Raw genomic sequence first — 27,979 nt, 5'->3', positions numbered from 1 at the left:
CGCTACTGACCTTTGCCGGCGCTCCCTTGCCTGAGGGGCGCGCTACTGACCTTTGCCGGTGCTCCCCCGCCTGAGGGGCGCGCTACAGACTCTGGCTGGCAGCCTTTCCGCTGCTAATTCCCCGCTGGCGGAGGCGTAACCCCGGCCAGCCCGTGACGACGTAGCTCCCCACCGCCCCCTAGCGGGTAGGCGGACCGACACCGATCACACTCCAGTACATTGGACAACTACAAGGTCTATGACCCTTGTAAGTCCTATTTTGCTGGGACTTAAATGGGGCATATACTTTGTGCTGACCCATAGTGAATAAGTGAGATTAACATCCTCAGTATAATTACATTTTCTTCAGCACAGGACACTGCCTTCTGTACCCCAAAGACGTTACAAGTGAGAAACCTGTCACTGGGTAAAGTTTACTTACGGCATGTCTACATTTAGAGCGCTGCAGCAGCGCAGCTGTACCGGTGCAGCAGCAGCGCCGCTTCAGTGCATGTGGTGAAGATGCTCTATGCTAGTGGTTCTCAACCCACAGCCCAATCAGCACACAGCTGCGACCCATGTGACATCCTCAGAGCCATACAGGTAGTATATATATATTGTGTGTGGATGACAGTCACATAACACACAGAGAGCTGCATATGTGGCTCACAGTGGTAAATAGGTTGAGAACCACTGCTCTATGCTCTCCCATCGGCATAAAAAAGCCCATTCCCACAAGTAGTAGAAGCTATGGCCTGGTCTACACTACAAACTTAGGTCGACATAAACTGCGTTAAGTCAATCTAATAATGTGTCCACACTACCGAGTCCCTTCCGCCGACCTAAGTGGCCTGTAAAGTCGACTTCTGTACTCCACCTCTGTGAGAGGCATAGCACTTGATTCGACATCCACGGGTTGACATGGGGATAGTGTAGACACGACATGTGTAATTCGAATGAATTGGCCTCAAGGAGGTGTCCCACAGTGCTCCGCTGTGACTGCTCTGGAGAGCATTTTCAACTCCACTGCATGTCAGCCAGGTACACAGGAAACAGATTAAAGCCCTGAGAACTTTTGAATTTTCATTTCCTGTTTGATCATTGTGGAGAGCTCTCCAGCACAGTTGATCATGGAGACGCAAATGCGCAAACGCACTCCAGTATATAGTACACAGGAGGTGGTGGACCTTATTGCTGTGTGTGGGGAGAAGAGTCTCTGCAGGCAGAACTCTGAGCCAGCAGAAGAAACACTAACATTTATGCCAAGCTAGCATGGGGCACAGAGGAGAAGGGCTACACCAGGGACACACAGCAGTGCTGTGTGAAAATAAAGGAGCTTTAGCAAGCGTACCAGAGGCGAACTGTCATTCTGGTTCTGCCCCACAGACATGCCGCTTTGTGGAGCTGCATGCGATTCTCGGCGATGACCCCACCACTACCCCAAAACGCTCCATGGATACCTCCTAGGAGGGCCAGGCGACCTCGAGTAACAACAAGGAGGACATTGTTGACAGGGAAGAGGAGTAGTAGTAGGAGGAGAATGGGAGGCAGGCAAGTGGAGGATCCATTCTCCCTGACAGCCAAGAACGGTTTTTAACCCTGAAGCCCATTCCTTCACTGGACCAGTTGGCAGCCGAGCATGATGCTGGGGAAGGAACCTCCAGTGAGTACACATTTCCAATCAAACTGTAGGGGTTACACGCTATTATTTTTTATGTTGAATCTGAACAAAAAAGTAGGTGTACTGGGTGTCGGTGGCCACTCCAGCTATGCAGAGGGTGCTCTCCGAAAAAGACTGTTTATGTGCACAGGGATGGCCTGGAAATCCTCCATGGAGATCTCTAGGAAGCTTTCATGGAGGTACTCTGCAATCCTTTGCAGAAGGTTTCTGGGAAGGGCTGCCTTATTTAATCCACCATGGTAGGACACTTTCCCACGCCACTCCAGTATTAACTCTGCTGGCATCATTGCAGCACACAGCATTGCAGCATAAGGACCAGATCTGTACCCAGACACTTGCAGCATCTGCTCCCTTGCCACCTCTGTTACCCTCAGGAGAGTGATGTCTCATAGGGTCACCTAAGGGGAAACGGGGGAAGTTTTCAATGCTAGCCTTTAAACTGCAAACAATTCAACAAGTATCCGCCCCATTTGTTGAAATCTGGGTCACACAACCACGCTTTCCCAAATGTGCCATGGTTGTGGTTGGAAGGGATCACCGTGTATTGCAAGCAACATTGAAAAAAATGGGGGCATGAGGGTGGTGGTTTCCTGTTTGTCTCCCTTCCTCATCAACCCGGTGCCACTTTTGTAAAAAACCAAACTATTTGTGGGGCTTTACACTGGTGCCGGTTCTCAAACACCATCCAGGTTGCTAGGGGAAAGGAGGCTTTTCTCAGGTTCCAACCTGTGATCCCAAGGATGTTGTCACAAAAGCAGCAGGACAAGACATCTGGCCCATGCCTCGTGGCTTTACTCATCATGGCTGGAACAGCAAACTGACTCTTGCAATAGCCAGCAGTTGTGATTATGTTGTGGCTTGCGGTGAAGTGTATTGAGGGATGTTTTTTATTAAAAAAAAAAAAAAATAACCTTGCGGCAGAAACAATGTATGCACTGTCAATGTTACCCTTGTGCTTTGCATTCCTTGCAGCTGAAACCTTGTCTGTCGGCGCATCCTCCACACCAGGACATAGACTTCCCCAGATTAGAAGGTGGAAAAAGAAGACTTGGGAGGACATGTTCAATGAGTTAATGCGCGCCTCCGAGAGTGACAAGACGGAGCTCAGAGCATGGAGGATCACACTGTCTGAGAACCTGGACATGGACAGGGAGGACAGGAGATCATGCAGGGAACAAGAGCGTGCCACGCAGGAAGAGATGCTGCGGATTATGAAGAAGCAATCAGACATGTTGAGGCGTCTGGCTGAGGTTCAAGAAAGGCAGCTGGATGCTAGAGTCCCTCTGCAGCCTATGCTGAACCTGCTGCCATCATCGTCCAGTTCTACCTCCTCCTCCCACAAATGTCCTATGAGGCGGGGGGAGTGGGAGAGTTCAGTATCCCTTGCACTCAACACCAGGGAGGGTACTAGGACCAGAAGGTGCCCATTCCCACACCTTTGATTGTTACTGCCGTGCATCTGTAAGCAAGCTTCCCTTGTTTCTCCCCCCACAGTATCATCAGCCCTTGTGCCCCAGGTTATCTTACTTTTCTTTGCTGTCTCTGTGTGTTTGTGTGCATAATAAAACATAATGGCTGGAGGGGAAAAGGCTCTTTATTCATTAAACACATGGTGGTTGGTGGGAGTGGTGCTTACAGGGGAGAAAAAGCACTGGAGGGGACAGTTTGGTAAGGAACAACACAGATAAGCGTCACATTACTCTGGCTCATTGCTGAAACTAGTTTTCAAAGCCTCACAAAGCCGCAGAGCCTCTCGATGTGCTCTTCTTACTGCCCTGGTGTCTGGCTGCTCAAAATTGGCTGCCAGATGATCTGCCTAAACTCCCCACCCCAGCGGAAACTTTTCTCCCTTTGTTTCACAGATATTATGAAGCACACAGCAGGCAGCAATAACAATAGGGATATTGCTTTCACTGAGGTCTAACCTAGTAAGCAAACAGTACTAGCAACCTGTTAAACATCCAAATGCACATTCCACCACCATTCTGCACTTGCTCCACCTATGGCTGAACCGGTCCTTACTGCTGACCAGGCTGCCTGTGTATGGCTTCATGAGCCATGAGAGCAAGGGGTAGGCTGGGTCTCCCTGGATCAGGATTAGCATTTCAACATCACCAACGATTATTTTGCAGTCTGGAAAGAAAGTCCCTGCTTGCAGCTTTCTGAACAGACCGGAGTTCCTAAAGATGTGCGCGTCATGCACCTTTCCCAACCATCCCACGTTGATGTCAGTGAAACGGACCCTGTGATCCACCAGCGCTTGCAATACCATTGAGAAGTACCCCTTGTGGTTTATGTACTCTTTGGCAAGGTGGTCTGGTGCCAAGATAGGGATTTGCGTTCTATCGCCCCACTGCAGTTAGGGAACCCCATTGCTTCAAAACCATCCATTATGTCCTGAACATTGCCCAGAGTTACTACCCTTCTTAGAAGAAGCCTGTTAATGGCCTTGCAAATTTGGATCACAACAGATCCCATGGTAGATTTACCCACTCCAAATTTATGCTCCAATGATAGGTAGCAGTCTGGGGTTGCAAGTTTCCACAGAGCTATCGCCACTCACTTCTCCACTGTCAGAGCAGCTCTCATTTTAGTATTGCTGCACTTCAGGGCTGGGGAAAGCTCAACACACAGTTCCTGGAAAGTGGCCTTATGCATTCAAAAATTCTGCAGCCACTGCTCATCATCCCATAGCTGCATAATGATGTGGTTCCACCAGTCAATGCTTGTTTACCGGGCCCAGAAATGGTGCTCAACAGTGTCAAGTTGATGCATGACTTTTGCCAGCAACTGCAAATTGCTCTGCTCTAGGTCTTCCAGCCGGGCTGCTTGCGTGGCATCACATGGTTCTGCATGGGGGCTCCTGGCTGCGTAAATGCTGCAAGATAAGGTGTGAGGTGTTTGTAATGCTCACAACAACTGTGTACAGCTGAGCGGGGTCCATGCTTATCGTGCTATGGTGCCCATGCGGGTAACCCAGGCTTATGAAAAAAGGTGCGAAAAAGGCTTGGTTTGTTTGCCGTTGATTTCCGGGAGGGAGGGAGGTAAGTGCATCATGGGAGGCTAACCCCATGTTTCCATAACCACCCGCACCAATGTTTTGGTCCCATAAGACACTGCAAGCCCAACCCAAAATTCCACTCGGCTACGTGCACTTTGGGATAGCTACCCACAGTGCAGTGTTCCATGCGTCGATGCAAGCCCTGCTAGTGAGGATGCACTCCGGCGACACAATGAGCGTAGTGTGGACACGCAAGATCGACTTGCTTAAATCGGAGGCTTGATGTCGACTTACATAAAGTCGACTTAACTTTGTAGTGTAGACATGGCCTATGTCAGCGGGCGAAGCCAACATAAGTGGTAGTACAGATGTAACCTCAGTAAAGTTCTTCTAATTATTAAAGTAGAGTAATACCTGAGGAGAATACAATATGTCCTTATATGAGGCTTTCTTATTAAGGTGAGAAACCACTAATACAGTGAAATCACTAGCATTGCTCTAGCATCCTGACGGTGCCACTAACAATCTCACTCTTCAGCAGGACAAGGACTGCTAGCTGAATACATTGCTAAGGCCCCAGTCTTGCAAACAGTCCCTGCAGACAGACCCTTGCACCCATGTGAAATTTCACGGACCTCAGTGGGACTCAGCATGGATTGTCTGGCAGGATCAGGGCACTTGAGGTTCAACACCTTGCAGGATCCTCAGCTCCAAGTTTGGGGTTGAAGGTGCCCAGCACCTCACAGGCACGCTTGGCCTTCTGCAGGCACGAAGCCTAAATGAGCATACTGAATTGTTGTTCAAAATTGAGTTATGTGTGATAAAAAGGCAGCGTTGCCTCATTAGTACATTATAGCAATGAAATTGACGTTTACAGTGAGAAAGCAAACAGGTGACTCAGATAACCCAGGAAAGATGCTTTTGTATTACTTAAAATGGAAAAATAAAACTGGATTTCATATTTTTACATCATATAAAAACCAATGCATTTATAATAATAAAAGCCATATGGATAGAAATCTTCACTTGAATGTAAGTAGCTATTGGAGTATTAAATTACTGATTTGATGGCAAATGAGTCACAAAATCTAAAAGAATAGTCATTTCCAATCTAGTCTCTAGCTTATACTTACAAAATGATAATGTGGAAGTTCATCTTTTATAGTTATAGTCTGTTAGATTATGGCAATAAGTAAATACCTTAAGTTAAAATATACTGTAGGAAAATACAGATAAGACATAGAAATGTTATGGTAATACTGTTTGTGTGAGACATTAATACTTACTGATCATTTCTATAAGTACGGATTAGTTCATATTAACAAGAATAATAGCAGTGAAAAAGTGACAGTCTCACCGGGGGGGGGAGGAGACCAAGGCAGTCACTTTATATATAACTTAATGGGATAACATTGCCTAAAACCTATTTTAAAGAAAACATGACAGGTGTCTGTCTCTCAGCAGTGTCTGTTACACTAAGAAAAAGCTTCCTCTACGATGCAGTGGAATGAATAAAGTTCAGATGGTTCTTGTGCCTGCATTTACTGTGCTCAGCTGTGACAGTAAAACCAATTAGTACTATCAAGATGTTTTCTGTTAACATTGCTAGGGGTTTCCTGACAATAGTAGCACCAAAGTATGGATCGTGAAATTCAGTCCTCCCACAAAGCCCGATGCCAAATTTTAAAGAATGGGAGCCTGAAGTCAGGCTGTCAGGTTCATAGCCAGCCTCCACTGAAATGGGGCAGCAAGCTCCTTCAAAACTCCCAGCACTATAGAATTTAGGGACCCTAGCTTTAGGGTGTCATTTTTTAAAAATAACCCATATCTGAGTATTCAGGTGGAAAGGGGAGATGAAACTCATCCCCTACAATCTACCGCCAGGGTGGAGGGCTGCTATGGGCTGGGTTGGTTGATTGCGGTACCAGAGCCAGTAGATCTGAACAAACATGGATTTGTGGTCCTTCCCTTGGTCTTGCTCTCAGATCACACGTGGCCCGTCCCCAAAGTGATCTTCATCCCCAGCCAACATGGAGACCAGATCCACAGCACACCAGGGATTAACAGGCACTTCTGCATGGTTGCTCAGCCTGCTGACTCTCCATGCAGCCCCTATGTGGGGTTTAAGTGGTACCAAAGGCCATCTGCCAGCCCTCTAAACCAGGCCTGAATTCCACCCTGCTGGAGTATTCTGTCTTGAGGTATGCTTTCTTTGGTTTTATTTGTAAATGTGCAATAAAAAAATAGAATATTTACACCATTAAAAATTAAATTTCAGTGTCAAGGTTTTATGAAATAAAATTCAAATGTTTTCTATGTGCAACAGATTAATTATTTTCTTCGGATACCAGATACAAAACTGTTTTCAATACACAGAACAATAAACTTATTGCTGCAGCTGTAAGGCTTTTGATCCAGAAGTTTCCCAGTTGTCAGTGGTGATGCTTGTCCCATAACTGCCATGTCAGCTGTCCGCCAAGCTTCACAGTAGTTGCTAACTAGCCGGATCCCATTTGCAGTTGAACCATGCCATATGATTTTATGTGGCCTAAACAGTAATGTTTAAAGTTATTTTCCTGAAACAATCCTTTATCTGTACATTAAATCTTATGCCTAAATCTATAGCAGCCTGTGTCTCTGCACCCCTGCTGTAAATTCACTTGAAGCAATAAGAGCGTAGAAAGCAAAGTGAGGCCGAAGATGCGGATGGAAAGAGAGGAAATTGGGACATCAGAGGTATTCTATTCCCTGTTCTTCTCTCCATCCTGTCCCTATCAGCAATCAATAGGAGAGCTGGAATGGAAGAAGAGGGGAATGGAGGAGAAGGAACAGAAAGGATGAGAGGACAAGGGGGAAGTTAACCTTTGTCACATTTCTAGCAGCCCAGGGCATTTTGATACTTATCAGCTAATAAAACTACTTTTCATGTAATACAGAAAATGCAGTGTGAACTTACCAAGATGGATCTGTCATGACATTTCTCCCATCAAAGGAGTATATTGGACTCTGGATGTTGAACTGTCCCCCGCTGCCAGTAAACACAGACTCCCAGTTGTTGAAGAGTATTTCTCCCTATTGAAATGTTAAAAGCCATCTTTTACTAAGGCTGTTATCATATTATGAAATGCTAGAGGTATTCTATAAATCCAAAATCTCTTCTACTTCTCAAAATACTCATGATTAAGGCTAAGATTTTTTCACGGTTACGAACTGGTCACAGGCAATAAACAAAAATTCACTGAGCCCGTGACTTGTCCGTGACTTTACTACAAATAACCAGGGGGAGGATTGGGTATGGGGGAGGAATGGAGTCCCATGGGGGGGTGGGGAATGACAGGCCGAGCCCCGACTTCAGTAGTTGCAGCGGGGGGCGCAACCACAGAGGGCACACAGCCCCTGCTCCAGAGCTCGCCCAGCTGCGGGACGGGGTGTGCGGCCCCCATAGGCTGGGGCAGACGGCTCTGGCTGCAGACCTGCCACGCCCAGGATGTGACGGGTCTGAGGCACACGGCCCCGGCTGCAGCCCCCGCCAAGGCCTGGAGGACACGGGTCTGGGGCGCACGGTCCCAGCTGCAGTTCCCGGCCCCGGCTGCAGCCCCCCAGAGGAAGCCGGGGGCTCTGGCTGCAGTGTCCTGGTTCCAGCCATCCCCAGTTGCAGGGCTTTGGCGCTCAGTCCCTCCTCCTCCTCCTGAAGGCCTAGAAGTCACGGAGGTCTGGTAAAGTCACGGAATCCGTGACTGCCATGACTAAATCGTAGCCTTACTCATGATTCCATCAGCGTGATCTTTCACGTCAATCTCTACACTTTATTCCTAGGAGACCTCATTTCAAACTACCACCCTTATACTGCTAGCTTTCACCTCTACCTCTCTGTCCCAGGCCTCTCTCTTTCCTTTCACAATTGTCTCTGCCTGACTCACATTCCAACCCTTTTCCTGTATCATCTACACCTCTCCTGTCCACCTTAACTCACAATCTCAGAGTAACTTTCGACTCTTCTCTCTCCTTCACCAAATGTAAAGCTTCTTGTTTGAAAGGCCTTGTACAAGTTAGTTCCTGCATACCTCACCTCTCTGCTCTACCCTTTTTGCTACTCCCCTGCCTTGGTCTCATGCTGAGTACACCTGTGTCTGTGTCTGCAGTAAATTCATTTTTCTTATAGCTGGAATGACTAAATTAGAGAAGTGGAGTTAAAGAGGTGTTAAAACTGTAGCAGGCAAAGTCAGAGGGTGGGATTAATTTCACTCATCCTTGTGATGGTCCAAAAAGTTATTTGAAAATTCTCACATTCCTAATAAAATCTGACTTCTACCTGAAGAGAAAGCTGAAAACAATTTTTAATGGTTAATACAAATTCTGGTAAAACCAAAATCGTTCTAGGGCCCTTACAACTGGTTAATTGTAATACAAGATGACTGTATTTTTGAACTGCCTTTGAGTATTCATTTCTCATCCCAATCACAAGATACATTTTTATTTTGGAGACTCCTCCTCCCAGAGTTTCGAATTGCAGGGGGTTTCGGAACGGAACTCTCCAACCTTCTGAGTGCTGGGAGGTCAGATATCACTCCTGCAAGCCAACTGGCTTGTTGGCTAGTGCTGGGAGCCAGCCAGTATTTCAGAGCTGTGCTTTGGCACACGTGTGTATGTGTAAGATGCCACAAGATGACTCAGATTCTAGAAAAAGTGAGATTCTGCTCAGTTATCATGATGTAAATCCAGTTTAACTATTGCTTAAGAGCTGAATTTGGCCCACTATCATTAAAGATGGGACATGTGGTCACCGTAGTCTATTAAGCTCTGCAGGCAGACTAGAAGGTGTAGGCTAGCGTATGGCCTCGAGAAACAGACTCGCCTTGGGGGTAAGAATTCTAAGGCTGTTTCCAAATCAGGATTATTGAAAGAGAAACATCTAAAAAGTTACATATTATACCATTGCCTTGGCATCAGTTCACTGTAAGCCAAACATTCTCATTGCTTTGTTTCTACCATTAGCCTTATAGTTTTGAAATAGAAACTCTGAAAATGCAGCTGCTTCTAGCCTAAGTGTAAGACATTGCATAGCTATGGTTATCACAAGGATACAGATGGGAAAAACAAGGCTTTTCCTTTATAAGATACTATGACCAAACAGCTCAGAGCCAAGAAGCAAGCAAAAAAAGTCTGTTACCTCAGTTGATTTCCAAGATTTTTGGATTGCTAGAGACCACCTTTATACAGCAAATAAAGCATTTGTTTTTACCTTAAGGTTAACTATTGGTAGGTTGTATCTGTCTGATTTTCTCACAACTGTAGACAGATCTTGCAAATGGGATGATAGGAAAGCTCTGTATGTTGACATTAAACCAGCCGCTCGGGCTTGTTGAAAGCATTGATAATCAGCTCGCATGGCACCAGAAAGTGGCAAGTTCAAAGCCACCAAATGCAGCTGGAAAATAAGGAAAAAAACTCACTGATTTCAGGTTTAAGTTATAACATCTATTAAGCAATTAATCTGCCTCCACCCTGATAAGGAAAATGTGCCCTTGAGAAAAGCAGAAAGACAAATAGCTGAGCATAATAGTTAGTACATTCCAAAGAAGACTATTTAGATTAACCTTTCGTGATGAAGGTATATTTGCCACCATTACATCACACTTCTTAAAGAAGTCATGTTCAGCTTGATGAGCCACAGGCCAGCCCACACCAGCAATATGTTATCTTCAAATAGTTAGACAACCATAAAATCATTTCAAAACCAAAAAACTTCCATTTTAATCAACAGTTAAGATTTGCTAAACACAGTTACTGTCACGTTGCTTATAAGAGCCCAACCATTACAAGGCAATAAATACAGTTAAGGACATAGCCAGGCAATGGCCACAAAAATTCATTGTAATCAACCACAAGGAAAAGCATTTTTTAATCACAATGTAAGAAGCTGAACTCTGATCATATGTTATTCTTTCAGATGCAGTAATTCTGTTATCTTGACTAAATATTTAAACAATTTTTATAGAGGAAAATGTATATTCTGAAACATCCATTTGACAACTAACAACCACCAATCGTCCTCATGGCAAAAACAGGAATAGCTATGACTAAAATATGTTAAATCAACATTAATGAACTTTAAATGTAGCCTTTGTCCTAGATTTTGTTATAGTATAGAAGTGAGTCCATATTCATAGCTCACAAATCAGGAATGCATTTGCTAGAGGACATGAAGAAAGGTTAGAATAACAAAAACAATTCTTAAAGAAGATATTTAAAATTTTTCATAGCTTCTAAACTAACTAAAAGACGTAACTGAAAATTCTCAGAGTAATTGCTATAAATTCAGAGCGGATACATTTAAAAATTCAAACAAAGGTTTAATCCCTGCTTTAAGCCCAAATCTCAGGTATGCAGCTGTAATAGTGCCTCTAATGTAATTCTTCTACTTACTGTTGGTTTTCCATGATTAATAGTTGAAACTGGTCTTAGTGCTGGAAGAGACTGAAATCCCTATTAGTTCAACATACAGAAATAAATCAGAGTTAAGATACAATGCTCAAATCATGGAAAAAAAGACAACTTCCTTACTCCAGCTTGTTGTTGGGAATACTGCAGAATTTTTTTGTAGTGAAATAAAAATTGAACCACATAGAATATAAAGTCATATTACTCTGAGTATAACATCCCGCAACTTTAAATCCAGATACATATTACACACTAAGGTCCTGATTTAGAAAGTCACGCAAGCATGTATTTACATGCTGTCTTGAACAGGGATGCTTTCCTGAATGTGGGTCTACAATACTAACACTAATCTGCCTATCTGTATCAATGCCAGAATGCACTTGAATGTATGCACAGCAACAGACAGTGCTTAGTACGAAGACAACATGGTTGGGATGGATTCAAATGAAAAACAGAGTGAGACAAGACAGGCCACCCACAGTAGAGAAAAATCCTGTTGAGAGGGAGCCTATCTGCAAAACATTTTCCCCATTTGTAATATTTCAATGCAGTTTTCCACAAGCCATGAACAGTTTTGCACTTACATAGCCTGAAATTGCTGGAGGTGGAGGGCTATCAGCTGGGATGGGAATTAATTCCCCAAGCTGGAAGAACACAAAATGAAGAGATAAACAAAAACATATACATGAATGAATTATATTTCTTTAAACTGTGCCGAAGGATAATCTTAGCACCCACACTCTCCCCTTAAAGAATATTTGCAACAAAACCAGACTTTAAGAAGAAGAACTACATGATGCAATAATACCTGCAATCTTCTCCATCCTCCTCGAACACGGATAAACACCTCGCTACTTTCACTCAGGTAGATTAATGTACCTTCTGCCACTAAGTGAACCTTTTGCAACATTCCATCAATATTTCTGAATGTTGTAACCTGTCAAATAACAAGGAAACAGAATAATCAAAAATAAGGGACATTTGCAGATAAAATTAAGTCTTTCTTTGAACTGGAAATTAATAGAAGTCATAGAATGAAAATAGACTTTCTGTACAGTAAATATTTATAAAGCCTGTATTAGCTCATTTCACCCAATTTTGTTTATGTGGCATCCACTTCTTTTGGCCCTTATCATGAAAGGTGGATCTGGACTGGTAGTTGCCTGTTACATTCATTGACTGCATCAGCCATGAAGGAGTTTGGGGTTGGGTGTGAAAATAGGAACTCTGAGCCCTTAGCAGGAACACAGTACTTCTTATCTGCTCTCTTGCAGGTAGGGGGTTATGGTAGCAGGAGTCTGCCAAATTGTCTTTGCAGTTCAAACAGAGCCTTGTTTATAGGCAGGGCTATACTATCATTAATGATCTGGAGGATGGCGTGGACTGCGCCCTCAACAAGTTTGCAGATGACACTAAACTGGGAGGAGTGGTAGATACGCTGGAGGGTAGGGATAGGATACAGAGGGACCTAGACAAATTAGAGGATTGGGCCAAAAGAAATCTGATGAGGTTCAACAAGGACAAGTGCAGAGTCCTGCACTTAGGACGGAAGAATCCCATGCACTGCTACAGACTAGGGACCAAATGGCTAGGCAGCAGTTCTGCAGAAAAGGACCTAGGGGGTGACAAGAAGCTGGATATAAGTCGACAGTGTGCCCTTGTTGCCAAGAAAGCTAATGGCATTTTGGGCTGTATAAGTAGGGGCACTGCCAGCAGATCGAGGGACGTGATCATTTCCCTCTATTCGACATTGGTGAGGCCTCATCTGGAGTACTGTGTCCAGTTTTGGGCCCCACACTACAAGAAGGATGTGGAAAAATTGGAAAGAGTCCAGCGGAGGGCAACAAAAATGATAAGGGGGCTGGAGCACATGATTTATGAGGAGAGGCTGAGGGAACTGGGATTGTTTAGTCTGCAGAAGAAAAGAATGAGGGGGGATTTGATAGCTGCTTTCAACTACCTGAAAGGGGGTTCCAAAAAGGATGGAGCTAGGCTGTTCTCAATGGTAGCAGATGACAGAACAAGGAGTAATGGTCTCAAGTTGCAGTGGGGGAGGTTTACGTTGGATATTAGGAAAAACTTTTTCACTAGGAGGGTGAAAGCACTGGAATAGGTTACCTAGGGAGGTGGTGGAATCTTCTTCCTCAGAGGTTTTTAAGGTCAGGCTTGACAAAGCCCTGGCTGGGATGATTTAGTTGGAGATTGGTCCTGCTTTGAGCAGGGGGTTGGACTAGATGACCTCTTGAGGTCCCTTCCAACCCTGATATTCTATGATTCTATGATACCAGAGGAGGCAGTATGAAGGATGCCAATCAATTTGTGTTGAGTCTCCTGAACCTCCTCCAGTGGGATCTGGGAAGAACCTGCAATTCTTCTCATGAGATCCAGAAACTGTTTAAAATCATCTGTGTATAGAGGAGGAGGAGGGAGAGGAGGCATCACTGCCTCATCAGGTGAGGAGAAGAGCTATTAGTCTGAAGCATAGCTTCCTCAACAGCCCTTCTCTCCTGATACTCAAAAGATTCCTCCTGGGGAGGCGATGGACATGGAAAAGCTGAATGAGTAGGAGGGTGATGCCCCTGACACTCCCTGTGAGTTTAGCTAGGAGCTCTGGAGAATTGTTCCCTATAGGCAGCCTATACAACCCAGAATGACCAGTGACCAGTGGGGTGGTCCATATGGGAAGGGAGGGGGCACCTATGAATACTCATACCAGGGGGAGCCTGGGGCATCCCGTGTACATCTGTGCTTCGAGGATTCCCTTATAGAGGGTGTTGAGAGAGGCAGCTTTGGGCTGGTAATCGAGTGAACTTTGAACAGAAATCTGGAAGTCAGAGGAATTGTCCTCATTGTAGCCAGAAGGGGGCAGCTGGTGGAATTGAGACTGGGAGTCTGTCCATTCAAGAGGGTACCAGAGTGTGTCTGTGCCAGGGAATGGTGTGGTACCAGCAAGGAAAAAGCTTCAGTACCCAGAGTCTTTCAGCACCCATCAGTAGAGGTGTCTCCGGTTTGTTTGAAATGACCAAGTCCTTAGAGAATCTGAACTTCTGCAGTACCAGAGGAAGCTGTGCAGTAACCTGATGGGGTTCAAAGCTGGAGGCAGGTGGCACTAAGGATGACCTCAATTTCAAGGGTACCGTCTGGCACTGTGCAGTTTGGGGAACTACTGGCATTGCAGTAGTTATCAACACTGAAGTTGGTACTGGTCTAGTTGATGCAGAATGCTTAGAGTCTCCAGAGGTGCAATCCTGCTTGGATAGTATGAGTTGGGCTTAGATACCGAACACTGAGGGGTACTGTGAGTAGATACCTGCTACTTTCATAGAACCTATGGTACTGGGAGATCAAAGTGCCTCAACATTACTCTTTTTAGGATGCGAGGTCTCCAAAGTGGAAGGTCTCTGTGGTGGCTTCTTAGCACTGACTTCTCTGAGGGATCCAGAGCTCCTCTTTTTGGAAGTCTTACAGTTGTCCTCCACAGACGTCTCCTGAGTGGGCTGCGGAGGTTGATGGGACACTCCTTGTAGATCTAGTTTTGAACCTGAGCAATCCTACATTTAAAAGGGATAGGAATGTACCTTAAGCAATGGAGGTAGCTAGAGTGGCTGTCACTAACTGGTATAGACTTCTGGCAAGTTAGGCAGTGCTTAAAACCTGGGAATCCACACATAACCTGAGGATGAAAAATAACTTCTTTTGAAGGAAGGAGTAATCCCTCAGGGAGGTGAGGTGGGGAAGATGAAAGGTCTCTCCAAAAGAAATCCCCACAAAACTAACCAAAATAAAGGATGCTAGATACCTAACTAATTACTAAACTAGAGGAAAATCTTGCTCTAAAGGCAGACTAGCAAAGAATTAAGCACCGCAAGATGCTTCATCTCAGGCTGAGGCCGTTGAGAAGGAACTGTGGGTGGTTTGTCCACTGCTGTCCTATATACCCTCGGTACAGGACAGCTGGGACATGACTGGGCATTGCTATCAAAAGTCTCTGATCAAAGGCACAGGGGACACATGCACACCTAAAGTGGAGCACCTATAGGGACAGGAGGAAAGTCTGTTGAAAATATTGACCTGAATTACTGGGTTTTATTCTACTTGGGTACCTAGTTTCCTTGGAAGAAAGACTGGGCTCAGTATTATTTATTCTAATCACATAACATATTAAGTTGTCATGTTGTATACTCCTTCAGAGGTACTGATTTGTATCTGCAACATGCAGCCCCTCCACTGATTTAGAAACCTATAAATCTTTTTGAATTATTTTGATAAGATGCTACTAATAAGCCACCAAACTGAGCTTTACTCTCTTTGCTCTTTTTCTGAAGACTTATTATACAGAGAAGGGAAGTGATGCAGTAGTGGCCTTCTATTGGAGTGTTTCCATTGACATTCATGCTCTGAAAATGGCAAACTTATGTTTTCTTCTCTTACCAGGTTCCTAGTTCCTGGTAATCCTGGCTCCCCGGGAGGACCTGGTGGCCCTGGAACTGCAGCTGTTAAAATAAAACAAAAATATGCTTCATGTCTCTTTTTTGAGAGAAAGAGAGTGAGAAGGTGAGAGGAAATACTTGATAATGTTGTGTAGGACAAAGGTCTTATTGGCATGAGTTTGTGACAACTATAGTACTCCCATGCACTGACGTCCTGAGTGAGTGTGTTCACACAAGCTACAGAAAATCTATTTGCAATGATTTTGGTACTATTTTTCTTGTATCCTTCCATCTGGGTGGATAGTCATATATCCTGCAAGCTCTTCTGCACATGTTTAACTTTAAGCACACGACTAATATTTAAATCAGTGAGACTACTCCCACGCTTGAAGATAAGCTTTGTGTTTGCAGACTCAAGGCCTCAGTTATCCTCTGTACAATTTGCAAGGGATCATAAAATCCCCTAAAAATAACCTAAAATAACTTTTCTTTACAAAAAAGGTTCACAACTTCAAGGTCACCTATCTCATTACTTTTAATGTTTAGAAGAAACTGGCACCTCCTAAGGGAGAGCTGGGAATCGTTCTTTTACAATGATATGAACCTTCATTTCTAATACTGTTGGGTTGTGACAGGTTTAAGACTTCTCACTACTCCAGAACTGAGATTTGTTCACCCCGATCCTTGGGCCAGTGTATTTTGGAGTGACAATTCCACAAGTAGCAGAGAAAGGAGGAAATATTTCTCTGGCAGGTTGATCATATATTAGTGGTTGTTTGAAGTTGCTCAGAGGTTTGGAAAGCAACAAATAATCCCTGCGGGCTGTGTGTCAGTGGTTCCCAGTGGGAGCTCAAGGCAGCTCCTTCCACTGAAGCTGAGATGAAGGTGTCTGAACTGGAGAATCCATGCTCTAGGATGGGTCACAAACCACCATGTTAGAAAGATCCTAGAGTCAGAGGCAGGCGCCTCCTTGGAAAGGAAAAAAACAAGCGAGAAAGGGAGGACAAAGAAAAGTTGAGGGGGAGCAAGGGAAAGCATGATAGGGGTGATGTGGGGAGGATAAGCGGTGTAGTGGGGAGCACAGTTATGCTGAGGGATGGAATGAGGTGGGAAGGAATAACTTTTATAGTCAAGGGACAGTTTTCCAGATTAATCTGAGTGTCTGGAAGCCTGGCACTCCCAGGCACCCTGGTGACAATTTCACTTACGTTTTCAGCACTTCTCAGAATGCATACAAAGACCAGCAGCAGCTCCCAGACACAACTGCCCCCACTATTTCCCAGCTTAATTGGAAATCTGTACCTTGATTTTTCCCCCCCAAATGCTGGCAATTCTGCAAATGCATGTAACGTGCACAACATCGGCACATGGTGTTTACAAGCTAGGGTGACCAGATGTCCCAATTTTATAGGGACAGTCCCAATATTTGGGGCTTTTTCTTATATAGATACCTATTACCCCTCCACCCCCGTCCCGATTTTTCACACTTGCTGTCTGGTCACCCTATTACAAGCTGAAGGAGAAATGTCATGCAATAATTTTCTGTGATTGTCTCTTTGAGAAGATCTGGTGAGGGTAAGTGGCTGCACTTAACACAATGTCCCACTCCTGTTTATTCATCCACAGCCCCCAGGAAGGTTTACTGAGTGTCTCTGCTATTACATGGGAGGAAGAACAAAAGAAAAGGCACAGAAGAAAGGGCCCAATCCTGCTTCTGATGACTTCAGTGGGACAGGGATCCGGCTCACAATGAAGGGAGACGGGTATAAGTTAATCGAGGAAAAAAAGTTAAAAATTACACCAAATATATATTAAAGAAAAATGTCTTGTTTCTACTATATTCTTGTATCCTTCCAGTCTGAACTAGTTTGTGCTAAATATAACACCATAAAAACATTTTTAAAAGGTAGTTTAAAAAAGACCCCTAAAATTCAGAAAGCCATATCACCAGCACATTAACACACTCCAGGGCTTGTTTTATTAGAGTATAAAAGCATGTGATGATGGTGTGTTAATAGAAGAACAAAGCATCCCCTGATGCAGTTTAGTGCCATTAACATTCCCTAAATACGTTTTTCATTAAATCTCATGTAACCTTGGAACCATCTTTACAATCTACAGAGTCATCATTCTGGTGCACTTGTGGGGATCTTTTTAGACCAACTGTTATGTGCCTGTGGCAGGGGACAGAGGCTTGATTCAAAGCCAGCATTCAGTAGTTTAGCCTTTCCTGTCTCCCACATTACAGCATGTGGGAATTTTGACATGGCTAACCAGGAGCCTAATTAAAAGGAGACAAACTCATGCCTGGGCTCCATTCAGATTTACTAAATGGACATTCATCAGTTTGCTTAATAAAGCAAAGAAGAGGATGCGTAGGAGGGAGACTGAGGTCAGTGGCAGAACAGTCTAGGGAAGGAACACACCCAACGATTGTCTGGAATGTTTTGTTTAGTTTGACTGGGTTTTAAGCAATTTCGAGAAGTGCTTGATGTGGAGGACATGGTAGCTGCCTGTAATATTTTATGAATATTGTTTATCTCTGTGTGTTTGATATAGTATTTGCTATCTTACCAAGTGTTAATTCAGACAGGAAAGCAGACAAACACTTCTGATAGCCACCCATCTACAGATAACTATATTGCAATTCAGAGAGCCAACTGCTTGGAAGTCTACCCCTCATTCCCTGCTGGGCTGCATAAATTGGCTTGACCAGGTTCAGTAAAGATCTGCCCCTGAAGAAGGGGTGAGACACGAGGGGAAACGGGCTGAATCCCAGCCCCCAGATGCCGGGGTGTCTGGATAAGTTAGGCCTACGTAAGGTTTGGGTAAGAAAGCTATGCGTGTCAGCTGGTTGTTGTGTAACTAACCCTTTGCTCTTGTTATGCTGTGTTCCAGCTGCTGAGACTAAACAATGCTTGGTGGTTTAAAAGGCTGTTTTGGCTCATATTCACACACTAGTCACAGCTCCCAAAGAGAAGAACTGCAGGATTCAAGCCCAGTCAGGCCTGCTGAGGAGTCAGAGTCAGTGCACAGGGTACAGGACCCAGTCTGGCAGAATGGCAGGCTACCACCCCAGAATAGATGTAAGCAAGCAGACTGTCCTCTGTACATTCAAAGAGACTTTAGAGGGGTCAAAAGTTCAGCCAGCTCCAAACCAGGACACTTGGTTACGGCAATGCATTCTCAACGTTCAGGCAATAAAATCCCTAAGGAAGTACCTCTGCAAGTTTGGAGTTGCAGAGCTGCAGTCTAAAGTGGTTTACAAAACTCCTCCCTCGTGTGTGAATATATGGGCCACATTTTGTCCCGGTGCTAATCTAGTACACTCAAACCCAACAAAGGTGTGAAAACTGAAAATGTGTGGGTTTTGCCTATGTTAAAAAATTCTTACAACTGTTTTGCTCAGAAGCTGTAGCGCCTCCATGTTTATGAGCTGGAATCTTAAATTTGGCAGAAGGCATCATCCTTTTTCTGGCCCTGTGAAAATTTGCCAAGTTATAAAGCCTATGAAAGTTTCCAGTTGAAGTTTGACAACAAAATTCTCCAAACATTCCATTTCCACTGAGCATGCCCTGCCAGGGCCAAACTCGCCGAGTATGCTCCAGCCCTGGACTGAGCAGAATTTCCCTGCAGTTCCCCCTGTAAGCCTGGCTGCTGGGAGCTGCTGTGGAACCAGGCAGTGGAATGGAGAACAGAGTGACCATCTCTTCTGTGCTCTCCATGTCACCCTCTCCCTGCTGGAGCTCAGGCAGTGTGGAGAAGAAGGAAGCAGCCTGTCTCAAATGCAGAAAAATATAAGAGCTTCCAGGCTGGGTCAGACCATGACCCAACTTGCCCAATATTCTGTCTCTGACAGTGGCCTGTACCAGAGCTTCAGGGGAGTGTACAGAACAGAGCAATTATGGAGTAATCCACTCATGTCTTCCATTCCCAGCTTTTGGTAACCAGAGGTTTAGGGTGGCCCTGAGCATGGGACTGTATCCCTGACCATCGTGGCTAATAGTCATTGATGGACCTACCCTGCACGAATCTTACCAGTTCTTTTTTTAACCCAGTTATACCTTGGCCATCACAACATCCCATGGCAATGAGTTCCAAATTAGTTGTGCATTGTGTGAAAAATTACTTCCCCTTGTTTGTATTAAATCTGCTGCCTATTAATTTCATTCGGTGACCCCTGGTTTTTGTACATGTGAAAAGGTAAATAACACTTTGCTATTGACGTTTCCATACCATTCATGATTTTATAGACTTCCATCATACCGCCCTTTAGTCGTCTCTTTTCTAAGATGAACAGCCCTAATTTTTTAGTCTCTCCTCAGACTGAAGTTGTTCCATCCCCTTGATTATCTTTGCCTTTCTCTGAACCTTTACCAGTTCCAGTATATCCTTTTTGAGATGCGGTGACCAGAACTGGATACAATATTCAAGATATGGGCATACCATAGATTTATATAGCGGCATTATGATATTTTCTGTCTTATTTTTTATCCCTTTCCTTATAGTGCCTAAAATGCAGGTGGCCTTTTTGACCGCTGCTATGCACTGAACCTAAGTTTTCAGAGAACTATCCAGGGTGACTCCAAGACCTCTTTCTTGGGTGGTAACAGCTGCTTTAGAACCCATCATTGTATATGTATAGTTGGGATTATTTTTTCCCAGTGTGCATTACTTTGCACTTAAAATGTTGACATTCATCTGCCATTTTGCTGTCCAGTCACCCAGGTTTGAGAGATCCCTCTGTAACGGCACAGTACAGCTCCTTATGGACCCCACTGTTCACCTCTCTTCTTGTGAAAACTGACCATTTATTCCCACCTTTTGTTTCCTATCTTTCAACCAGTTAATGATCCATAAAAGGACCTTCCCTCTTATCTCATGGTTACTTAGTTTTCTTAAGAGCCTTTGGTGAATGAAGGACCTTGCCAAAGGCTTTCTGAAAATCCAAGTACATAATACCAAGGGGATAATCCTTATCTACATGCTTGTTGACTCCCTCAGATAATTTTAACAGATTAGGGAGGCAGGGCTTTTCTTTACAGAAACTGTGTTGACTCTTCACCAACAAGTTGTGTTTATCTATGTGTCTGATAATTCTGTTGAACAGCAGATGGGGTTACAGGGACAGGGTAGGCAGATGGGTTGGATGGGGACAGGGTAGACTCTGGGAGATAGTGGCTGGCTAAGCTGGGATGCAGGTGTGCGCGCGCACACACACACACACACACACACACACACACACAGGAAAAAGCAGGTTCAGAGCTCCCTCACCTGAGCCATATATCGCTGGAGGTCCTGGGGGTCCAGGAGGGCCTGGTGGGCCGGGAGGTCCAACTATTCCATACCCTGGAGATCCAGGTAGGCCAGGTAACCCAGGGGGGCCTCTTGGCCCAACAATTGAATCCCCCTTTGGCCCCTGTCAAGGCAGAAGACTATTGTTTAAACACAAAAATGATACACATGCAGCAGTCTGAGTGAGCAATGGTGTAAGCACGCTGATCTCAATAGCGAGATCCTGAAGTTAGCCTCCCAAACCCATATTTGGGCATAATTTAGTCTGTAGTCTGATTTTCAGAAATGCTGAGCACTCAGAAGCTCTCACTGAAGACAACAGAAAATGAAAATCTTACTATTTAGGTACCTAAACTATGGATTTAGAGCCTAATTTTTTGCAATGCTTTCTGAAAATCTTGGCCCAGGTGCTTGGATCTGCTCCGAGTATCTGATTTCCCCCCTAATGCTGTACACTATTCACCATGCACCTGAACCGCCAGTGCACAACTAAGGTCACTCCAAGTTTGATATACTTAAAATGGTGTCAAAATTGTCTCATGATGCCTGTGAGAAGCTTTTAGCCCTAAGGATACATGACTCACCCTGAGTGCCTCCCGCATTGCAACAGTATCCCAGCCTTCTACCCCATTCCTCACCTTGCCCTCTACAGACCCCATCTACCTAGCCTCCCAATTTATGAGTGCCAGAATAGGGAATCCTGCAATTTGGCAGGGAGCATCATGATCTCCATGCATCTTCAGCCCCTCCCCCCCACATCCTTCAGGCCAGCCTGCATATATGGAACAGGTCGGGGCCATGTATCCAAAATGCCTGGTCATCGTCTGCTGCAGTTGATGTGTCACCCAGTCTCTGCTGTTCTTCAGGCAAAGCATTTCTCTGCCAGACAACAGACTGGTGCAGAGGGAGCAGTTCCCAGTAGAGTCAAATGGGATAATTCAGGACTCACTGCAGGCAAGGGTCCTATCCTGGCACTCCTTCCCAGTTGCCACAGACCTTCCTTCTTTTCTGGCACAGTTATCATTAATGGAACCTAGCAAACCCCATACAGTAGCCAATTAACAGGTGCCATCCACCTGGGGATTAGCAAAACTGCTTCTAAAGCTGATTTTTATGGTGATAAAAAACTAGATAGATTACAAAGCAGCTGAATTTTATAGGAACTGTTCAGACTGATACACATGGGATTTTTCATTAATGTTTTTGGAGCACTGGATGTTAGTTACATTAGAAAATGTTAGTTAACTAGATGGCCAACATTTTTCAATATGGACACTATATTATTTGTGTACTAATTATTTTGACCTTTATGATGATATAACCAGTAACATCATATGTATCTTAATTTATGTTATTGGTATTATGAAGCTACTTATTGACGTAGCTAATTCAGGCAACAGAGCAAAATGTTAAATCTGTTTTTTCTGGCAACTTAATTACCACACATGATATTAAAATGTGTATATTTAATATTGTGAATAAATCCTATATGCAAGTCATACCAATTTTATTTGTATTTATTTTTAAACTTCTAAAATACACATAGTTATACACATTTAGGCATATGTATGGAAATATAACATCACACATGGCATAGTGTGATTTTACAACCTAGAACGACAGCTTCCAATCAAAACACTCCCCCAGCCATCTTTCAACGAAAAACCTGAACGAGTAGATCTTGCAGTGTGTCACAAAGGCTCTCTCTGACCAGCTACAAAGTTGAAGGACTTCTGCTGAGAATGCTGCCACTGGCAGATTACTATATATTTTTATTCTTACCCTTTATTGGTCACTGTGCCCAAAAGAGGCAATAGTCTTTGTAAATTCAGACAGCGTAATGAGAGAGGCTCTCCCCACACTGAACCTGTTGGGTACAATTCTCCTTTGATTTAGTCTAGTTCTTAATTCAGTTACTAAGTATGAATTGCAAATTTTATCACAAATAAATCTGTAGCTCACTTTAAATCTGATTTAGGCCCCAAACCTGGAAACTTTTATGCATGTGCCTAACTTTACTCACATGAGTAGTCCTATCAACTTCTATGGGGCTGCTTGCCTGCATACAATATTACCCATCTACGTAAGTGTTTGCAGGTCTGGGGCTTCAGAGAAGAGGATTTTCAAAATCTTACCTACTTTAACTTTTGTAGTTAGTCCAAAAAAAAAAAAAAAAAAGTCAGTGACATCACAGAATCATGGAAATTTAGGGCTGTAAGAGAACTCATGAAGTCATCAAATCCAGCCCCCTGCACAGAGGCAGGATCAAGTAAACTAGACCATTCCTGACAGGTGTTTGTCCAAGCTGTTCTTAAAAACCTCCAATGATGGGGATTCCACAACCTCCCTTGGAAGCCTGTTCCAGAGCTTAACTACCCTTAGAGTTAGAATGTTTTTCCTAATATTTAATTTAAATCTCCCTTGCTGCAGATTAAGCCCATTACTTCTTGTCCTACCTTCAGTGGACATGGAGAGCAATTCATCACGGCCCTTTTTATAACAGCCTTTAACATATTTGAACACTGTTATCTGGTTCCCCTCCCTTCTATCCCCCCATCTTCTTTTCTCAAGACTAAACATGTCCAATTTTTTAAAAACCTTTCCTCATAGGTCAGGTTTTCTCAACCTTTTATCATTTTTGTTGCTCTCCTCTGGATGCTCTCTACATCTTGTCCACGTCTTTTCTACGCTGCAGTGCTCAGAATTGTACACAGGACTCCAGCTGACACCTCACCAGTGCAGAGCAAGGTGGAATGGTTACCTCCCATATCTTACATACAATGGTCCTCTTAATACACGCAGAATATTAACCTTTTCTGTAACTGCCTCATATTGTTGACTCATATTCAGCCTGTGATCCACTATAACCCTAAAATCCTTTTCAGCATTACTCCACTGAGACAATTATTCCTCATTTTGTAGTTGTGCACTGGCTGTTTCCTTCCTAAGTGAAGTACTTTGCACTGTCATTTTTAAAATTTCATCTTGTTGAATTCAGATCAACTCTCCAATTTATCAGGGTCATTTTGAATTCTAATCCTTTCCACCAAAGTGCTTGCAACCCCTCCTAGCTTGGTGTTATCTACAAATTTTATAAACATACTCTCCACTCCATTATCCAAGTTATTAATGAAAATATTGAATAGTAGTGGACCCAGGACTGACTCCTGTGGGATCCCATTAGATATGCCCTTCCAGGTTGACAGTGGACCATTGATAATTACTCTGAGTACATTCTTTCAACTAGTTATGCACCCATCTTATAGTAATTTCATGTAGACCACATTTCCCTAGTTTGTTTTTTGTGTTTATTTAGTTCTTACTGGAATGAGAAAATGCCCATGTACATTTCTGTTGCAAGAGAGACTGCATCACTTACAACTAGTCCTGGTCTTCCAGGGAGTCCAGGGGGTCCAGGAGGCCCTGGCATAAAGAACCCTCCACTTGGTTCTCCTTTTTCCCCTTTGAAGCCAGTTTCGCCATTGTCTCCTTTCTCACCCTTAGAAGAAAAAACATTAAAAAAAATTAAGTTGAAACAGGATTGGAACCTGACATTGATCCTGTAAAGTTACACTAAAAATCTCAATACAGGATACAATGAGCTTAGAATCTGCTTTTTGAGATCACTCCCTTCCCCAATGACGTATAATGAAAACAAATAATCTCCTCCTCCCACAGAGAGAGGAGAAAATTAGGTAGGGGAAATTGTGTTTATTGTAGTTCTCCTTCTGCTATCCTCCAAAACAAAGATTTCATACTGCAATTATACCTTCATCCACCAGAAAGCTGGAAGCAAAAGTCACAGGAGCTGCAAAGAGCCAGGCTCCACCCCCTTTCCTTTGGTCACTGAAAAAGCAGACTACAGATGTCACAAAAATAGAGCTGATATTTAAAGATGTGTAGAAAAGCAAGGATTACTGTAGACAGGTGGAGAGAAAGTGAAGGAGGTAGGATGGGAGAAGAGATGACACACAAAATATTGGCACATGATTTTCTCCTGTACTTCTCTTCTCCCATCCTACAGAGAAGATCATCAGTGAGTCTGAGAGAAGGAATGACAAGAAGAGCCTTGAAATACAAAGTTGTTATTCTCCCTGCTGAATAAGAACCACATCAACAGAAGTTCCAGTCTCTCATTATTTTCTTTCTGTAGTTCTGTAACATGCTTGTTTTCTCTCTACCCTCCTCTTGGTCTTCCTTATTTCTTCCTTCTGAGAAATAAGATTGTAAATAGAAGCAGCAGAAGACTGAGCAAGAATTGCTCAATCCCAGGACAGGTGGCAAAACAGACTCAGGGAAAGGGGTGAGGAGCCCAGCTACTTATAGCTTTTGTGATTGACAGATTTTCCCTCTTGCTTCCGGGTAAATGGAGTTGTAAAGCCTGCTGTATGGCATCTCGTTCTGTGTGGGGGGGGGGGGGGGAAAAAGCGCAATTATATCTTGTGTTGTATCAATATAATTTAGGTGGTGAAATTTTTTTGTTAAATCAAAAAATTTCTCGCTTTGAGTTGACGCAGGCTACACATTTTTGAAAAGAAAATATAAATAGATGACACCAAAGAAAATCTGATAGCAAACCTCCTCTATAATAATCTTTCAAGGGGATTGGTTATACCATTACATAACATTTTGATTTGATTTCTTCTGGAGATATCACTATGCAATATTCTGATTACATTACACTAGAAATCTTATATTGATACAAGACAGGATATAATAGCTCTAATTCAGTTAGAGCAAAATAAAAGCATTTTAAATTAATATTCCATTCATATTCAATTCCAACACTTAAAGTAATCCATAGTGGGAGGACAGATGAATGCTGAAACAAGGAAGTCTGGATCACATGGTTTTCCTTAATAAGCCATTTTGGAGAACAAATAAAGGGAGACAGAACTACTGGCTCCCAGCAGATCCTTTATTTTATTAAGTCTGTAAAATGGTTTGTACTGGCTCCATCCCCTTTCCTGCAGTCACTGAAAAAGCAGACTTCAAATTTCACAAAAGCAGAGCAGATATTTGAAGGTGTGTAGAAGAGCAAGGATTACTGCCTATGGGGGGAGAGAAAGGGAAGGAGGTAGGATGGAAGAAGAGACAACACTGAATTATCGGCACTGACTTTTCCTTGTACTTCTCCCATCCTACAGAGAAAACCATCAGCGAGTCTGGGAGAAGGAATAACAGGCAGTCTGTACAAAAACTGATTTTTCATGTATTAAATGTAGCTAAATTTGCTCTAACAGTCTTTTTGAAAGCAAAAGTTCTCTCACTCCATTGTTGGTATGAAAGAGTTTGAGAACTATAGCGGAGATTTAAAGTAGATAATGACAAAGTATGATTCATTTTAATACAATTTGTGAAAATAACTACTTAGAAGTAAAACCCAGATAATATTTTGTATGTTAGTAACCTCCTTTGTTTACTTTTGGTATATTATATAGTCATATGATAACTTGTTTATTCACCTATTAATTTGAATAATTGCATAATATATTAATTTGTAATTTCTGGTATAAATCAATTATTGTGTGTATTCCACTTATATGTTAGTATTTGTCTTATATTTAATGCATATTAAAATATAGGGTTAAAAAAGCTGAACAGAACTAAGACACACATGGGAAGTAATTACCTTCATGCTGTTAACAAAGTGGCTGAAATATGCTGAAGGCAGAGGAGGACCTGAAAAATCAAGTACTTTATTTTAGTGCAAAAATCATCTGTACTTTCCATTTTAAAAGGGCTAAATTATCCATAATTTCCATTTTAGAAGGCCATTATCTGTATTATTCTAGAAGTTTAAAATATAACTCTTCTCCATAACCATCTTGACCTTTTTAATGTGGCAAACATTTGTTTCCCCTCTGTTTTACTGTAGCAAAAGCCAACATATGGTCTGTATGCCAGCATCACTGCTGGGCTGGTGTCAGTGGGATTGTGCTTATGCTCTGGTGATGGTTAGATAACCTGAGACTACAGAGTCAGTATTTTGTTTTTCATGCTCTCGCTCTGCTGTTTTTGTGTAGGTTTGAGAAATAACTTGTTTTTTTCACAGTGCTCAACAGCAACATGATGGACTTGTTTCAAAGAGATACTTAGAATTCCCTGATGTATTGTAATCAGTTTAAATTAGGGCTAACAGTTTAGAAGATTAATTGAATTCAAACAAATTGCAGGGACGTGTATTCAATCAAATCCTAATGGAAAATATGGCACCATGTAGTTATTCATTCATAAATTAAAACATACCACACTTCAGAAAGGCAGTAAAAGTACCTCTCCGGCTCTCTTTTGAGAAAAAGCTTAACAACTGCTCGTGTAAGGGAAGCTGGCACCTTGTTTTCCAATGAGGAAGCACTAATGTTCTCTGCTAAACATACACCCAATACAAAATCAATACTCTGCTTGATTTTAACACCCAGGGGACTGACACAAAGTCCACTGAAGTAAATTGAAAGGCTCCCATAGACTTCTGTGGGCATTGGATCAGGCATGATAAGAGCTATTGGGTTCCACAGCACATCTGGAATTTCAGTGAGACAAAGTCAAATTCATTCATGTATCAGGGGGTAACCATGTTAGTCTGTATCCACAAAAACAACGAGGAGTCTGGTGGCACCTTAAAGACTAACAGATTTATTTCGACATAAGCTTTTGTGGGTAAAAAACCCACTTCTTCAGATGCATGGAGTGAAAACAGAAGTGAAAAACAGAAGTAAAAAAAGAAGTGGTTTTTTTTTACCCATGAAAGCTTATGCCCAAATAAATCTGTTAGTCTTTAAGGTGCCACTGGACTCCTCATTGTTTTTGTAAATTCATTCATATCATACAGATGTTGCTTTTGTCCCCTCCAGACAAATATCTGCAAGTATGAAGGCAGCCAGACTGGTATTCACAAACAAAATCTATTGGGTTAAGTTGGATAGAAATTTTTCCATATTTCTGAGCAAACAAAGCCATGGTTCATCATGTGATCGTCATGACTGGAACTCTGAAGAGGCTACTGTGGAAGAGCTACAACTGTCTGTGCCATTGCCACAGCTTTGAAAACTCTCTGTGCTCAATCGAGCTAACTCATAGCACGACTTCCATCATCATCACTCTAATATCTACCTCATGCACTTCATCTGTCAGACCAATATGTCCTATAAG

At 43.1% G+C, this 27,979-nt stretch overlaps 1 protein-coding gene across 3 annotated transcripts in view; it reads right to left on the bottom strand.

Annotated features, from left to right (window-relative positions):
* Positions 1–5,565: 5,565 nt before the first annotated feature.
* Positions 5,566–27,979, bottom strand: part of COL15A1 (collagen type XV alpha 1 chain) — a 69,466-nt gene continuing 47,052 nt past the window's right edge. For 2 of the 3 annotated variants that reach the window (XM_026656368.2, XM_026656366.2), the window contains 10 exons: positions 26,460–26,509; positions 24,207–24,326; positions 20,807–20,951; positions 15,534–15,598; positions 11,911–12,039; positions 11,687–11,746; positions 11,088–11,147; positions 9,904–10,089; positions 7,618–7,733; positions 5,566–7,209 (listed from right to left, as the gene is read on the bottom strand). In XM_026656368.2, coding sequence (XP_026512153.1) covers positions 6,993–7,209; positions 7,618–7,733; positions 9,904–10,089; positions 11,088–11,147; positions 11,687–11,746; positions 11,911–12,039; positions 15,534–15,598; positions 20,807–20,951; positions 24,207–24,326; positions 26,460–26,509 — 1,148 coding nt within the window. In that variant the 3' untranslated portion in view covers positions 5,566–6,992. The remainder of the gene's footprint in view (positions 7,210–7,617; positions 7,734–9,903; positions 10,090–11,087; positions 11,148–11,686; positions 11,747–11,910; positions 12,040–15,533; positions 15,599–20,806; positions 20,952–24,206; positions 24,327–26,459; positions 26,510–27,979) is intronic. The other variant, XM_026656367.2, reaches the window with a different exon arrangement.

Source organism: Terrapene carolina, unplaced genomic scaffold, assembly GCF_002925995.2.
Source record: "Terrapene carolina triunguis isolate 2854851 unplaced genomic scaffold, T_m_triunguis-2.0 Scaffold229, whole genome shotgun sequence".
NCBI lineage: Eukaryota > Metazoa > Chordata > Testudines > Emydidae > Terrapene > Terrapene triunguis.
Note: the sequence above shows the minus strand (reverse complement) of the source record. Positions and strands in the feature narration are given on the sequence as shown.